Below are 14,375 nucleotides of genomic sequence, written 5' to 3' on the forward strand. Positions count from 1 at the left end.
CTAGTTTTCAATATGCTGAATCAAAAACAGACTTCTCGTTCCTTTGAAAGTAAATGTTTGTTTTTATATTGCATTATGTATTGTATCTGTGTACAATAAATATATTTAAGAAACAAATTAAGACAAATAAAAATCACTGTTCAAAAACTGGAAATGTGGGTGTCAGGTTTTAATTCTGGGTAAGTGTTATAGGTTTTCATAAAAGCAATGACCATTCCAATGAACTTCAGAGTGCCCAGTATAATAACTGTATTGCACATTGTGAAAAATGCCACACACACACACGACTGGGAGCAACACAAAGAACGAGAATTTGTAGTTTGAGCATTTCACATTTTATTTCTGTAGTTTTTTTTTTAACAATGTTGTGGCACCCAAGGTCTACATTATTTCCAAAACGTGCACAAAAGTGTTATTATATTTCCTGCAAATAATACAAAATTAAATATGCCTTGAGCAAAGAAAGCAAAGAGCAGGAAATTAATTAATTTATCGCCAGGTCTTAGTTTCAGCTCATCAACGATTCATAATATCTTAGTTTCTCTCCTCACACTCACAGACAGACACACCAGTCAGTCATAGTTCAGGAGTTTCTCTCCTTTGGTAGTTAAAACAAATATTTCCTCCATTTAAGAAACATATGATCACACTGGGGGGGCAAAAGTCAAGGTGGAAAAATAGGAATGACACAAACAAAAAAAGTTTAGGTGACATGAGTACATACAGTTTGAAATTATTTCAACAAATGCAATATCCACGTCTTCTAGTAGTGTTAGAGCTGTTTGTCATACCCAAAATACCAGCAGTGACGACAGCACAAGGTACGTATCCCCCCCCCCCCCTTATATTCCGCGAGCATTGTGACATAACAGGAAGTGACAATCAAATCAAGGTGTGTTTTTGCAGAAATTCAATGGATAAAATTACTAGGGGGATGCAGGATGGTTGGGTGGGAGTGGGGGATAAAAAAGCCCATTAAAAAACAGTCAATCTATTTTTTGTTTGAACTAAACCTATTCAGATTTTCCCCACCTCTACTCTTGTGATGCTGTAAAGAAAGATAGGGAGAAAGTTCTCCATCCAACAAAAAAATTATCTAAGAACAAATCATTAAAAACTTCCAACCGGGACTCAAAGGGACTTAAGAATAATAATTTTTAAACAGAAAAATGAAAGCAGATCAAAATAATCAGGTGGGTGGCGTTGGATAGTTGCATTGACCACTTTAAAAGGAGAACGCTGACTGATGGATCAATTGGTGGTAGAAGGTAAAATGTGGGGGGGGTTAGTGCAGATCACATCTATGCAGTCTGTTCTATCAGTTGGCCGCCAGTCCTGTCGCTTCAGAGGAGAGCCTGGAGAGAGACACATTGAGAGATCGAAGGGGGAGAGAGTAAGCCATGCTGTGCGTTTCAAATCAGATCGATAAAATCGGAGAATTTAACCTTTTACAAACCTCCACAACCCTTTTTTCAGTTCAGAAAATGTCTACCCAATAGATAAGCCTCGAGGTGTATTAACTATCAATGGATAAGAGGATGTTTCCTTGACATCAACCTCTTCAAGGAGTGTATTCCATGTCCTTCCATATCCCCTTACGGTCACTGACCTCTGATCAGTGCTAAAAAATTGTAGTGCAGCGGTGATTGCCAGCGAAAGGCTAAAGGAAGCAGCTATGGCTCGATTCAAGAGTCCTAATCTAGGCATTACGAGGACATCCATTTCCTGAAATTGTACAGGTCCAACAACCCATGAATAGCGGGGCGATATGATACCTGAGGGCAAACTATTATAGTGATTAAGCCCAACGTCACACCATGTGGCAGTTCGATACATAAACAAAACAAGATTTTAGCATTATAATGAACACTTTACAACAAATACAACTAGCTACCACACACATTATCCAGGACAAAGTTAATATTGAAATAAATGAAATATAGCATGAGATCTTAATATAAAGATGGCATGAAAGGTGCTACCTGAGCTTACAGCAAGAGAGAAAAACCAACCAAAAGCTTTTCAATTAGTCAAGTTGAAGTCTGTCTGAGACAAGGGTGTCCATGCTGATGCAGTGTCCTTAGATAGAAAGAGCAGGGACTCAAGTGTCCTTCAAGAGGGTGAGGGGGGGGGGTATGGGATAGATAGACGTAAACCAAAGCAGTGGACCCAAAGAACATGGAAGAGAGAGGCCATATCTGGGCGTGTAACCTTTTCTTTTTTGTTGATGAATTGTATAGTTAAGAAGCATGTGGCATAGGGCACAGCCAGGTACAGAGCAGTGCGGACCAAGTACAGACAATGCTAAGCTACATCCCAAATGGCACCTTATTCCCTATAAAGTACACCACTTTTGACAAGGGCCCTGGTCAAAAGTGGGGCACTATATAAGGAATAGTACCATTTGGGACACACTTCACGTCTGTACTGTAGTTTCTATTATTGCCGTAGCTTTAGTAAGGAGAGAGCCTTCGCCTCTTAGACTTGGAGCCCAGCTCCGAGGAAAGCTTTGGCTCGGGATTGGCTGAGTGGGCAGGGTTACTGGAGGAGGTGGGGCCAGTGGAAACAACATGGAGGGCCAGGAGGGGGAGGGACTTAAGACTGAGCAGACTGGAGACACAGGGGACAGCAGGGGAGCTGGGGGAGATTGGGGAGTCAGAGGGTCCTTGAGGAGCCAACAAGGACAGAGAGATGGAGGCGGAGGGGGGCGCCAAACAGGAGGAAGAAGAGGAGGAGGAGGAAGCAGTAGAGGAGGTAGCGGCAGGAGAGGAGGTGGTAGTAGTGGAGAGAGGAGGGCAGAGGAGGCTGGTGCTGTGGGTCTGTTCAGGGTTCGAGGAGGAGAATTTAGAGGACTCTACGCTGTAGAAACGAGACAAGAAGGAAAAAGAGGGACACACAGTCGGGATGGGTTACAGGATAGGCTGGTGAGTATGGGGGGAGGGAGGAGGGGTAGACATCAGGGTTGGGAGGGTGGATGAGGGGGAATATTAAGCACAGACTGACAGTCAGGGAGGGGTGTGAGAGTCGGACAGGTATAACACAACTGACCATAGTGGGCCATCAGTGAGTAAACATCATTAGAAGACTGACTCATGTTTCAATAGACAATGTGCGTGTTTGAGATCGACTACGTTCCAGCCGGACTGCGCAGGATCGCTGATCTACAAATCACCTTGCATCCCCGAATAACTACTCATTATGTGATCAAGATGAGCGATTCTGTGCCTCATCTTGTTCAAACTGATCCCCTCAAACATGGTGAACTACCGGTATTCAGAATAGAGCCAGTAGAGTACAACACATGCCATGGATAGAAGTTGGGGGTTAGGCAGTCATCTAACACAAACACTGGACACATTGTACTGTAGGCAGACTAACTGGGAGGTACCCAAATCTCAAAAGGAAGTACAGTGGTGTGGGGTAGATGAGAGTGGGTGGATTCTCAATTATACAGAAAATACCAAAAGGGGCTTGGTAGAATACTGGGCTACCTTAGTTCTGGAGAGCTGTGTGCTTTTGTTCCAACCCAGCTGTGTTAGTTTGTGTTGGGCTGGATCAAAAGCCTCCTGCACCAACCAACTGTGGTGCTCCAGGACCAGAAACAAAATTACAGAAAGTTCCCAGGTTTTTCAGAAAACTTGGTTGGAGGATTTCCGGAATCAGGAGTTAACATGCAGGGAGGTAATCCTCCAACTGGGAATCATCCATCCCAGGAATTTGGGGGATGTTTCTGGAATTTTGCAACCCAAAGACAATTTATCCCTGACTCTTAAGAGGACAACAGTTGGTAGTTGGTTAAAAAGCGTGTGGTAACTAATGTTGTGTCTGACCTGGCGTTGATGAGGTACTCTGCCAGGCTGATGGAGGCGGGGGAACCAGTGATGGTGACCTGTCTGTCCGCGGAGCCCTCCACGGAGTTGGCTATCTTTATCTGGGCACCCGACATCTGGCGGATCTCATTGATCTTAGCACCCTGGCGACCGATGATGCAGCCAATCAACTAGAGGAGGAAAAACAGGAAGTCAGTTACGCCAAATCAACTCCAGGGGAGAAAAACCAGGAAGTCAGTTAAGCCAATCAACTAGAGGAGGAAAAACAGGAAGTCAGTTACGCCAAATCAACTCCAGGGGAGAAAAACCAGGAAGTCAGTTAAGCCAATCAACTAAAGTGGATTGGTAGTGTGAAATGTCTAAATCGCTGGAGGGAAATGGAAGGGGAGGGTCAGAGTCATCACTGTGGAAATACTTACATCATTTGGAATGGTCATCTCATGGGAACTAGTTTGGGCAGAGGCATCCATCCCTCCTAAATCAACAAGCCAAAAATACATCAACAAAACAAGGATCAAGAGGAACATGGCACTCTTCATGATATGTAAATGCCATTATTGTAGTGGCATGTTCCATGGAACAAAATCTTAACTGACATTTCAGCAGGTAAAGCTGAAAGTCAAGGAGTTCTCTTTCCATCAGTGTGACACACCAACGATGGCCTGACAGCCAAAACGTTTCTATTTTGCTAGTTGCCTCAACAAATAAAATAAGCATAAAATAACTTTTGAGCGCAGACCTACTCTATGTTTTTATTTAGTCAACACACCAGTTCTGAGCGCAGTAGTTTCAATAACCTTTAATTTTTATACAAACTATATTCTCAAGTCCCCTAGTACCTTGGAATCCTTGGTTGCTGGGGGCCATTGGGAAGGGGCTCTGCTGCATGGCCAGCTGGTGTAACTTGGTGAGCTGTGGAGAGATAGAGGAAGACTGTGAGGGCAAGAGAGGGGGCAGGGAGGGAGGAGAGAAATGGAGAGAGAGACGGGACAAGAAGCATGGTCAGTACGGTACCGAAACCATTTCATTCACCACAACATTAATTCATAAGAGTAGTTATAGTGTTCATTACGTACCAAACTGACTGAAACAGGGAGGGACTACCTGTTGAAAACTCTGTTGCATGCCCTAATGAACACACGGCCCAGCTATCTTGACCAGTTGTCCTATCTTCTTTTCTTTCTCTAAAATGGACAAGTGTTGGGTGGGTTGTGGAATCATTCTTAGTCATTTGTACCCTATGGTCTTTCCACTGTAGCTCAGGAGAACTTGGGACTCAGTTTGGAATGTTTGCTTGTAGTCTTCTGGCAGATGGATATGATCTTTCCTTGCCCCTACCAACCAGGCCCACACATCAACTACAGGCCATGGTATAATCAATACAGTATCACTTAAGACAATAATACAAGATCAATAGTGAACATATACATCATTTCTTAAGCCATAACCCAGTGCTATGTTGAGAATAATATGATTGGTTAATACACTAACTCCTCTAAATTGGAGTGTCTAATAATGTCATCTCTTCACCATGATGCTTGTTGGAGTTTGTGAACAAATCCTTCCTCTTTAGGCGTCACAACTAGGCTGGGTTTGGAGCCTCTGACCTAGTCTATCCCACACCTTTCCCTAGCGCACTGGTTGGAGTGAGGGTAGGTTGGGAATGGTGGGCAGGGAGGTCCATAGGATAGGTAACTGGGGGGCATAAATTGAGAGGTGAAGGGTAGGGATGATAGCGTAAGGTAGGAAAGGTACAGACAGTTAAGGATGTTAGGGAAAAGACAGAGGGTAGGGAGGATACGGACACCAGGAGGAAGAAATTGTGACAACAGCACTTACATCTGGCTGGGGTATCGCATGTTGTCCTTGAACGGCGTACGCCTGAAACAAGAACAAAGTGTTCATAGGCATCCTGTCAACATGTCACGATTCGCAGCCACAAGAGTAGGCAGGACAAACGTATGTTAGAAGGTTCAAAGTATCATTTGTATTCCTAAAACACGTTGAAAATGATGCTGTTGCTGCTTCCTGTTGTCATGGATTTATAGCCCAGTGTCAAAACAATGAATATGCTGAAATAGGTTGTGATATTTTGAAGACCAAAACATAGAAAGTAATCTACACATACAGCACCAGTCAAAGGTTTGGACACACCTACTCACTCAAGGGTTTTTCTTTATTTTTACTATTTTCTACATTGTAGAATAATAGTGAAGAAATAACACATACAGTGCTATGAAAAAGTATTTGCTCCATTTCTAATTTTCCCTACTTTTACATATTTGTGATACTGAATGTTATCAGATCTTCAACCTAAACCTAATATTAGATAAAGGGAACATAAGTGAACAAATAACACAACAATTACATATTTATTTCATAAACAAAGTAAAGCAACACCCAATTCCACTGTGTGAAAAAGTAATTGCCCCCTTACACTCAATAACTGGTTGTGCCACCTTTAGCTGCAATGACTCCAACCAAATGCTTCCTGTAGTTGTTGATCAGTCTCTCACGTCGCTGTGGAGGAATTTTGGCCCACTCTTCCATGCAGAACTGCTTTAACTCAGTGACGTGTGGGTTTTCAAGCATGAACTGCTCGTTTCATGTCCTGCCACAACATCTCAATTGGGATTAGGTCTGGACTTTGACTAGGCCATTCCAAAACTTCCAATTTGTTGCTTTTTAGCAATTTTCATGTAGATTTGATTGTGTGTTTTGGGTCAATGTCTTGCTGCATGAACCAGCTGCGCTTCAACTCACAGACGGATGGCCTGACATTCTCCTGTAGAATTCTCTGATACAGAGCAGAATTCATGGTTCCTTCTATTAAGGCAAGTCGTCCAGGTCCTGAGGCAGCAAAGCATCCCCAAACCATCACACCACCACCACCATGCTTGACCTTTGGTATGATGTTCTTACTGTGGAATGCAGAGTTTGGTTTTCGCCAGGCATTACTGGAACCATGTCATCCAAAAAGTTATACTTTTGAATCATCTGTCCATAGAACGTTCTTCCAAGAGTATTGATGAGCATCCAGGTGCTTTTTGGCAAACTTGAGTCAACTTTTTGGACGAGATGGGTCCCATTATGCCTGGCGAAAACCAAACACTGCATTCCTGCAAGACAAATTTGCGATTTTTGGTTCCAACAGCCGTGTCTTTGTGAGACACAGAGTAGGTGAACGGATGATCTCGGCATGTGTGGTTCCCACCGTGAAGCATGGAGGTGGTGTGATGGTGCTTTGCTGGTGACACCGTCAGTGATTTATTTAGAATTCAAGGCACACTTAACCAGCATGGCTACCACAGTATTCTGCAGCAATACGCCACTCCATCTGGTTTGCGCTTAGTGGGACTATCATTTATTTTTCAACAGGATGATGACCATAAACACACCTCCAGGCTGTGTAAGGCCTATTTGACCAAGGAGAGTGATGGAGTGCTGCATCAGATGACCTGGCCTCCACAATCACCTGACCTCAACCCAATTGAGATGGTTTGGGATGAGTTGGACCACAGAGTGAAGGAAAAGAAGCGAACAAGTGCTCAGCATATGTGGGAACTCCAAGACTGTTGGAAAAGCATTCCTCATGAAGCTGGTTGAGAGAATGCCAAGAGTGTGCAAAGCTGTCATCAAGGCAAAGGGTGGCTACTTTACTGAAGAATCTCAAATATAAAATATATTTTGATTTGTTTAACACCTTTTTGGTTACTTCATGATTCCATAGGTGTCATGTCTTAGTTTTGATGTCTTCACTATTATTCTACAATGTAGAAAATAGTAAAAATAAAGAAAAACCTTTGAATAAGTAGGTGTCCAAACTTTTGACTGGTACTGTACGTCACACTTGTGTTCAGATTACTTTTATTTTGCTAAATTAGTACCTTAAAAGTGCACACACGCCAACTTTTGCCAAACATCCACTCTAAACTGGGACTGATTCGCTTATTCAACTGTAATAGCACGCGCAAATTAATCACTTGCGTCGATATTGCAATCAATGAAACTGGGACAATAACCGCAGCGACATGTACCATTTGCGCTCTTCTTACAGACAAAACCACAACGAACTTGGGTATACAACGTATACCTGTCGATAGATAAGAACCTGTAGTAGCCATTTATCAACCCATCTCCTTGTGCCAAAGTTTACGGTAGATGGCGAATACAAAAAAAGAAACTGACTGGATAATTTCAACAAATCAGTATATTGTGTAGATCAGTGGGGTAAAATCCCAATTGAATCCCTTTTTAGATAGAAATTTAAGGCAACAAAATGAAAAAACTTTGCACGGGTGTGTAGACTGTCACTAGGCATTGTACATCCATCTCACTCATTCAACAATTTAGAGTTTCAAAATGTTTTGAAACAATTTAACAGACTTGAGCTTCCATAGTGTCTGTGCAGCGCCTGAACGCTTGACGTCCCTAACGAGAGTCTATTTTGCTTCAACACACACAGACCCTATAGGTCTACGTCTAAACGCTCTCAAGTACATTTTAAAGTTACCAAGTCTTGAACAAAGTATCCATATTATCGGGAATGATGCAATTTCTAAAGGGATGTTAAAGCGATTGAAAACAAAGCACGTTTCCATTCTGCCTAGCGCACGTCATAACTTCATTGAACGGTTGTTTTGTTGAATTTATAATTTGAAATGTCATGGATATATTAAATTTTGAAAAAGTCTTTTTTTCGTGTTAAAATAAGCCCCTACATTCTTGCCCACAAAAAGGAATACTCACGTACGTTCGGATATTCGAATAACAGTGCACATCCCTATTTCTGTTACTAACCACCAGAGATGCCATTACAGTAACATAAAACCAAAGGGAAAAGTACCATACACAGAGGTGAAAAGGCAAAAACATACTTGCAAACCCTAACCCTATAAAAAATACAGCAACAGTCTTATACTCAACTGGCCCTCCACGGATGTTGTGTTAAACGCTCTACAACAAAGCTTTCTTAGTGTCCAACAAGCTTTCTCTGCCCTTAACCTTCTTCTGAACACCTCCAAAACAAAGGTAATGTGGTTTGGTAAGAAGAATGCCACTCGCCCCACCGGTGTGATTACTACCTCTGAGGGGTTAGAACTTTAGGTAGTCACCTCATACAAGTACTTGGGAGTATGGCTAGACGGTACATTGTCGCCCTCTCAGCACATATCAAAACTGCAGGCTAAGGTTAAATCTAGACTTGGTTTCCTCTATCATAATCGCTCCTCTTTCACCCCAGCTACCAAAATAACCCTGATTCAGATGACTATCCTACATTACGGAGACGTAATTTATAGATTGGCAGGTAAGGGTACTCTTGAGTGGCTAGATGTTCTTTACCATTCGGCCATCAGATTAGCCACCAATGCTCCTTATAGGACACATCACTGCACTCTATACTCCTCTGTAAACTGGTCATCTCTGTATACCCATCGCAAGACCCACTGGTTGATGCTTATTTATAAAACCCTCTTAGGCCTCACTCCCCCCTATCTGAGATACCTACTGCAGCCCTCATCCTCCACATACAACACCCGTTCTGCCAGTCACATTCTGTTAAAGGTCCCCAAAACACACACACACATCCCTGGGTCGCTCCTCTTTTTAGTTTGCTGCAGCTAGCGACTGGAACGAGCTGCAAAAAACACTCAAACTGGACAGATTTATCTCCATCTCTTCATTCAAAGACTCAATCATGGACACTGACAGTTGTGGCTGCTTCGTGTGATGTATTGTTGTCTCTACCTTCTTGCCCTTTGTGCTGTTGTCTGTGCCCAATCATGTTTGTACCATATTATGCTGCTACCATGTTGTGCTGCTGCCATGTTGTGTTGCTACCATGTATTTGTCATGTCGTGTTGCTGCGTTAGTCTTAGGTCTCTCTTTATGTAGTGTCTCTCGTCGTGATGTGTTTTGTCCTATATTTTTTTAATCCCAGCCCCCGTAGGAGGCCTTTTGGTAGGCCGTCATTGTAAATAAGAATTTGTTCTTAACTGACTTGCCTAGTTAAATAAAACAAAATAAATAAACATTTCAACTACAGGTTAGTTCTCAGAGGAGCCCCCCCCCCCAGAAAAAATAATGTATATAAATAAAAAATATCAAAACATACCTGTCCTCCGGCGAAGATGACAGGGGATCCTGAAGGTTTTGGTCGGTATGGGATGGTGACCCCCTTAGGGGGAGACTGGAGGAAAGAGAGACGGGAGAGAAGGAGGGACGGGAGAGAAGGAGAGACAGGAAAATGGGTTTAATTCAGACGTTTTCAAAACACTTTTGTATAAGTGAGTAAAAGATGGGAACCAAAGAGGTTGCAGGGGTAATTTGATCAATTAAGAAAATGATTCATATTTAAACGGAATAAAAATAGATCAACGATCTGAGGATATTACTTACACTTACCTCAAGCATAACCACGCAGATTTGCTTGACACACTCGATTATGGACTGGGGGGTCCCTGCAATGGTGATGGCCCGTTCTGTAGAGTTAGGAAGCATGTCCCCTGCCACCTGTACCTGAGCACCTGTTGACTAGAGAGAGAGGAAGGGGAGAGGGAGAGAGAGGAGAGATTGACTGGTCTGGACTTACATTTTACAGTAACATTTTAGTAATTTAGCAGACGCTCATATCCAGACAAACTTACAATTAGTGCTGGGAACTAAGGTAGGTAAAACGACCACCGATCACAATCACTGCAAGTCAAACCTTCCAAATAGCCACTTTCTGCTAAATCTGTGCTAGTAAGAAAAGACAAGTGCAAATGTTCTGTTCTCTCTGCTACCGCACGGCAAGCGGTACCGGAGTGCCAAGTCTAGGTCCAAAAGACTTCTCAACAGCTTCTACCCCCAAGCCATAAGACTCCTGAACAGCTAATCATGGCTACCCGGACTATTTGCACTGCCCCCCCACCCCATCCTTTTTACGCTGCTGCTACTCTGTTAAGTATGTATGCATAGTCACTTTAACTCTACCCACATGTACATATTACCTCAACTACCTCAACTAGCCGGTGCCCCCGCACATTGACTATGCAACGGTACCCCCCTGTATATATAGCCTCCCTACTGTCACTTTATTTTACTGTATATATAGCCTCCCTACTGTCACTTTATTTTACTTCTGCTCTTTTTTTCTCAACACTTTTTTGTTGTTGTTTTATTCTTACTTTTTTGTTTAAAATAAATGCACTGTTGGTTAAGGGCTGTAAGTAAGCATTTCACTGTAATGTCTGCACCTGTTGTATTCGGCGCATGTGACCAATAAAATTTGATTTGATTTGATTTGAAATGTGAGTACATTTGTTCTCCCACTCACCTCTCTGATTTCTTTGATCTTGCAGCCTCCCTTGCCGATGAGGGACCCACACTGGCTGGCTGGCACCACGATGCGCAGGGTGACCGGGGGCTTGCTGGTGGCCGTGCTGTTCGTCATGGAGCTGCTGATGTCCTGGGAGAGAAGAGAGGAGAGTGATTGATCAACTAACTTACTCCAGAACTTCCACTTGACAACATCATTGATGGATATGCGAGAGGTGTTCAGCCACTCTTGGAGGACAACTGGAAACAAATGTATTGTTAATAAATAACCTTTTTTCAAATCAACTTCTAATAGTCCTCTAGGATTAGCTGAACACAGCACACATCCAGTCGGTTCCTCTATTCATGCACCTTGGCTGTACTGAGAGATAGAGTGAATCAGTTTCGTAAAAGCAGCCAAATCACATTCCATACAGATGCCAAAGTGACAAATAAACAGTTGGGCCTGGACAAGACAGGGTAACTAAGTTACCTCTTCCAGCTTTTCGATGATCATGGAGAATGCTTTGAAGATGGCGGTCGTGGGGCCTGCCAAAGTGATGATCCTCTCAGGACAGTTGCCCTCTGAGATGTTGATGCGAGCGCCGCTCTGGACACAGGGGGAGGGGAAATTCACCATTAGTTATATAAGACGTGCAACTAACAGAACACAAAAAGCTTTACTGTCTTTCAGAAACAGAAGGCATCTGTTCCCACCTCTTCTCTCATCTTCTTCACAGATTCACCTTTCTTGCCAATGATGCTTCCAACTTCCTAAAAGAGAAAAGGAAAAAATATGCATTTAGAAATGTAATGCCTTAGTCACCTGCTGTGGGAGCTCACTCACCTTGCATCAGCAATCTAATGGTTAGCATGACATTACCTAGCCTTTAGCTCAGTGGGCTAACAGTCTCACCTGCTGTGGGAGCTTACTCACCTTGCCGTGCATGAGCAATCTAATGGTCAGGGTGACATTGAGTCCTCCTTCAATCACACCGGAGTCCATAACTACCACTGGATGGGAGAGTAGCTGCTGCAGAAGGGTCAAAACTGGAGTCTGGTCACAAAGATGGGATCTGGAGGTCAGACAAGAGAACAGTAAGAAAAGTAGAAAAAGTTAGAATAGTGCATAGGAAGAAGAGTAAAGAGGCTGAGGGAAGAGCAGGAGAACAATTGAATATAGAATGTGAACAGAATATGACCGCTGGTTTTGGTTTTTAATTCAGCCTATGACTTTGTGCAATAATACTAAATGGCTAGCGAACTACTGAACTCATGAAACTTGATAGGAAGGTAACATAATATCACTGTACAAGTAAACGATACAAGCTGCTGAAACCATCCAAATAATGCTATGTTTCTTAAAACAGTAGCTGCTTTAAGTTCAATGGAGGAGATTATCTGTGGGCACTGATGTTCTTACAAACTAATCAAATATATGCATAACACCTGACCTAAACTGATTCTATTATTATAAGAGTGATAAAATTCAATTTGCAGCACGTGAACTAGCTAAGTAAACTCAACTATGTCCATACAGCCTGCACCTCTACGGTGTAGAGTTGCGATAAGTGTTGGCGGAGAGTACCACCAACTACATCGAGTCGCTATCATGGATGTAAAAATGTACATTATTCTAATGCTTACCTTGTACCTATGTTTGTCCTATGTAACTGTGGGCTTATCTTTGGCTGTTGAATTCCATTGTTTTTTATTAAAAAGTCATTTTATGTGAGGTTGTCATATTGCGCCCTTTAATCCACGGTGTGTCCCTTGCCAAAACTAGAGTAATTATCTGCAGTGAAATTACGGTCTGCTCCTTCTCAACAACAGCTACCTCTGCAGAGGTCGCGTCAAATGCTACTTAGATCTATTTTTTAAACTACGGATTTCAGCACCCAAAGAAAAGGTAGTACAAGGTAAGTATTAAACAATATATATTTTTACGAGTATCGACTGATAGCATGGTACACTCCGCCAACACTCAACTCCGTAGAGATACAGCTAACTTTATATGGACAAAGTCGAGTTTACTCAGCTACTAGTGACCCAAACAAGAATGGGGCCTTTTGTGAGGTTGCGTGCATGATCATCATTAGTACTGTATCATGATTCATGCAAAGTAACCTGCCATTAGACTAAAAGTAACAATCAAACTTAGTTGGAGTGGTCATCATAGCAATGATTCACGTGCATCTTTTAGCTTGCTAGTACTAGTAGCACACTGCTGGCTAGTCAGATCAATTTCAATGGATAGCTAGCTAGCATGCTAGACTAACTAACAAACAGGTTAATGGTCCCAAGAGTGAATCCCGAGCGAAACTAACTTGGGGTTCAGTTCGTAAATGAATGAACAATGTGTCCGATTACTTGGCTGCAATGAATTTAACTTAACTCATAACTAATGCATGTAGTTTAGCCTCACCGGCCGGCTCTAGTCTAGCGTTTAGTTAGCTAGATTTACGACCTAGCATAGCGCGCTAACTAGCAAGTTAACTGGGTGGCTAGCATCTGTATGTGGAGCATGTGTACATTGTATGAATGGCTGTCCAGTTGTCATTCACGCTAGCAATGTTTCAAGAATATATCGGTTACAAACATCAACACTGGTCATTTACAAATTTACACGCGTAAATAGCAGCCATTTGAATGACAAATAAGCTCGTGTGAGCTGCGTGCAAGTAGTGCGGCCTGGCAAATTCACGTGAAGCCTGACTGTGTGTACTAGCTAGCCAGATCCAAGATGCGGTGTGGGTTTATTTGAGATTTTATTGCACACAAATATATAAGATGCTCTTACCTGATCCGTGTTTTGGGATGTGTTGTCGGGGGGAGGGTGGGGTTGTGAGGGTAGAAGGGGAGAGGTTCGGGAGGGTAGAAACCCGGGGGAGAGTTTTAAAAGGATTCGGGGAAGAGGGAAGTGTGAGATGATGATCGGGTTCTCTTCTTCTTCTTCTATGATGTATTGGTGATCCGCAAACAAACGTTAAAGGTGCATGCTGCCACCTACTGTTTTGTAGTGTGTGGTCAATCACGGTTTACAACATTAGCTCCACATTTCTAAATCCTCCTACCTAACTCAGTTCTAATGAGAAAATAAAAAAGAGCCCTACTAACTAAATTACCCTACATTTCAATCTTAACCTCTCTCCCGAGTGGCTCAGTGGTCTAAGGCCACTAGAGATCCTGGTTCGAATCAAGGCTCTGTCGTAGCCGGCCGCGACCGGGAGACCCATGGGGCGGCAC

General features: G+C 42.8%; 1 protein-coding gene across 8 annotated transcripts; it reads right to left on the minus strand.

Moving 5' to 3' along the window:
* Positions 1–312: 312 nt before the first annotated feature.
* Positions 313–14,085, minus strand: LOC121578311 (poly(rC)-binding protein 2). 8 transcript variants are annotated; one of them, XM_041892609.2, is made up of 12 exons: positions 13,930–14,085; positions 12,067–12,205; positions 11,847–11,903; positions 11,623–11,739; positions 11,149–11,280; positions 10,236–10,364; positions 9,946–10,020; positions 5,670–5,711; positions 4,670–4,742; positions 4,250–4,305; positions 3,831–4,000; positions 313–1,355 (listed from the first exon to the last, which is right to left on the minus strand). In XM_041892609.2, the coding sequence occupies exons 2-12, from the start codon at positions 12,133–12,135 to the stop codon at positions 1,319–1,321; spliced, it is 957 nt and encodes a 318-aa protein (XP_041748543.1). In that variant the 5' UTR covers positions 12,136–12,205; positions 13,930–14,085; the 3' UTR covers positions 313–1,318. The 8 variants fall into 8 exon arrangements, with proteins under 8 accessions (XP_041748543.1, XP_041748545.1, XP_041748544.1 ...); XM_041892611.2 differs by having other exon boundaries at positions 4,670–4,763; XM_041892610.2 differs by having other exon boundaries at positions 10,230–10,364.
* Between the last annotated feature and the right edge of the window lie 290 nt (positions 14,086–14,375).

Source organism: Coregonus clupeaformis, chromosome 12 (assembly GCF_020615455.1).
Source record: "Coregonus clupeaformis isolate EN_2021a chromosome 12, ASM2061545v1, whole genome shotgun sequence".
NCBI classification, from domain to species: Eukaryota; Metazoa; Chordata; class Actinopteri; order Salmoniformes; family Salmonidae; genus Coregonus; species Coregonus clupeaformis.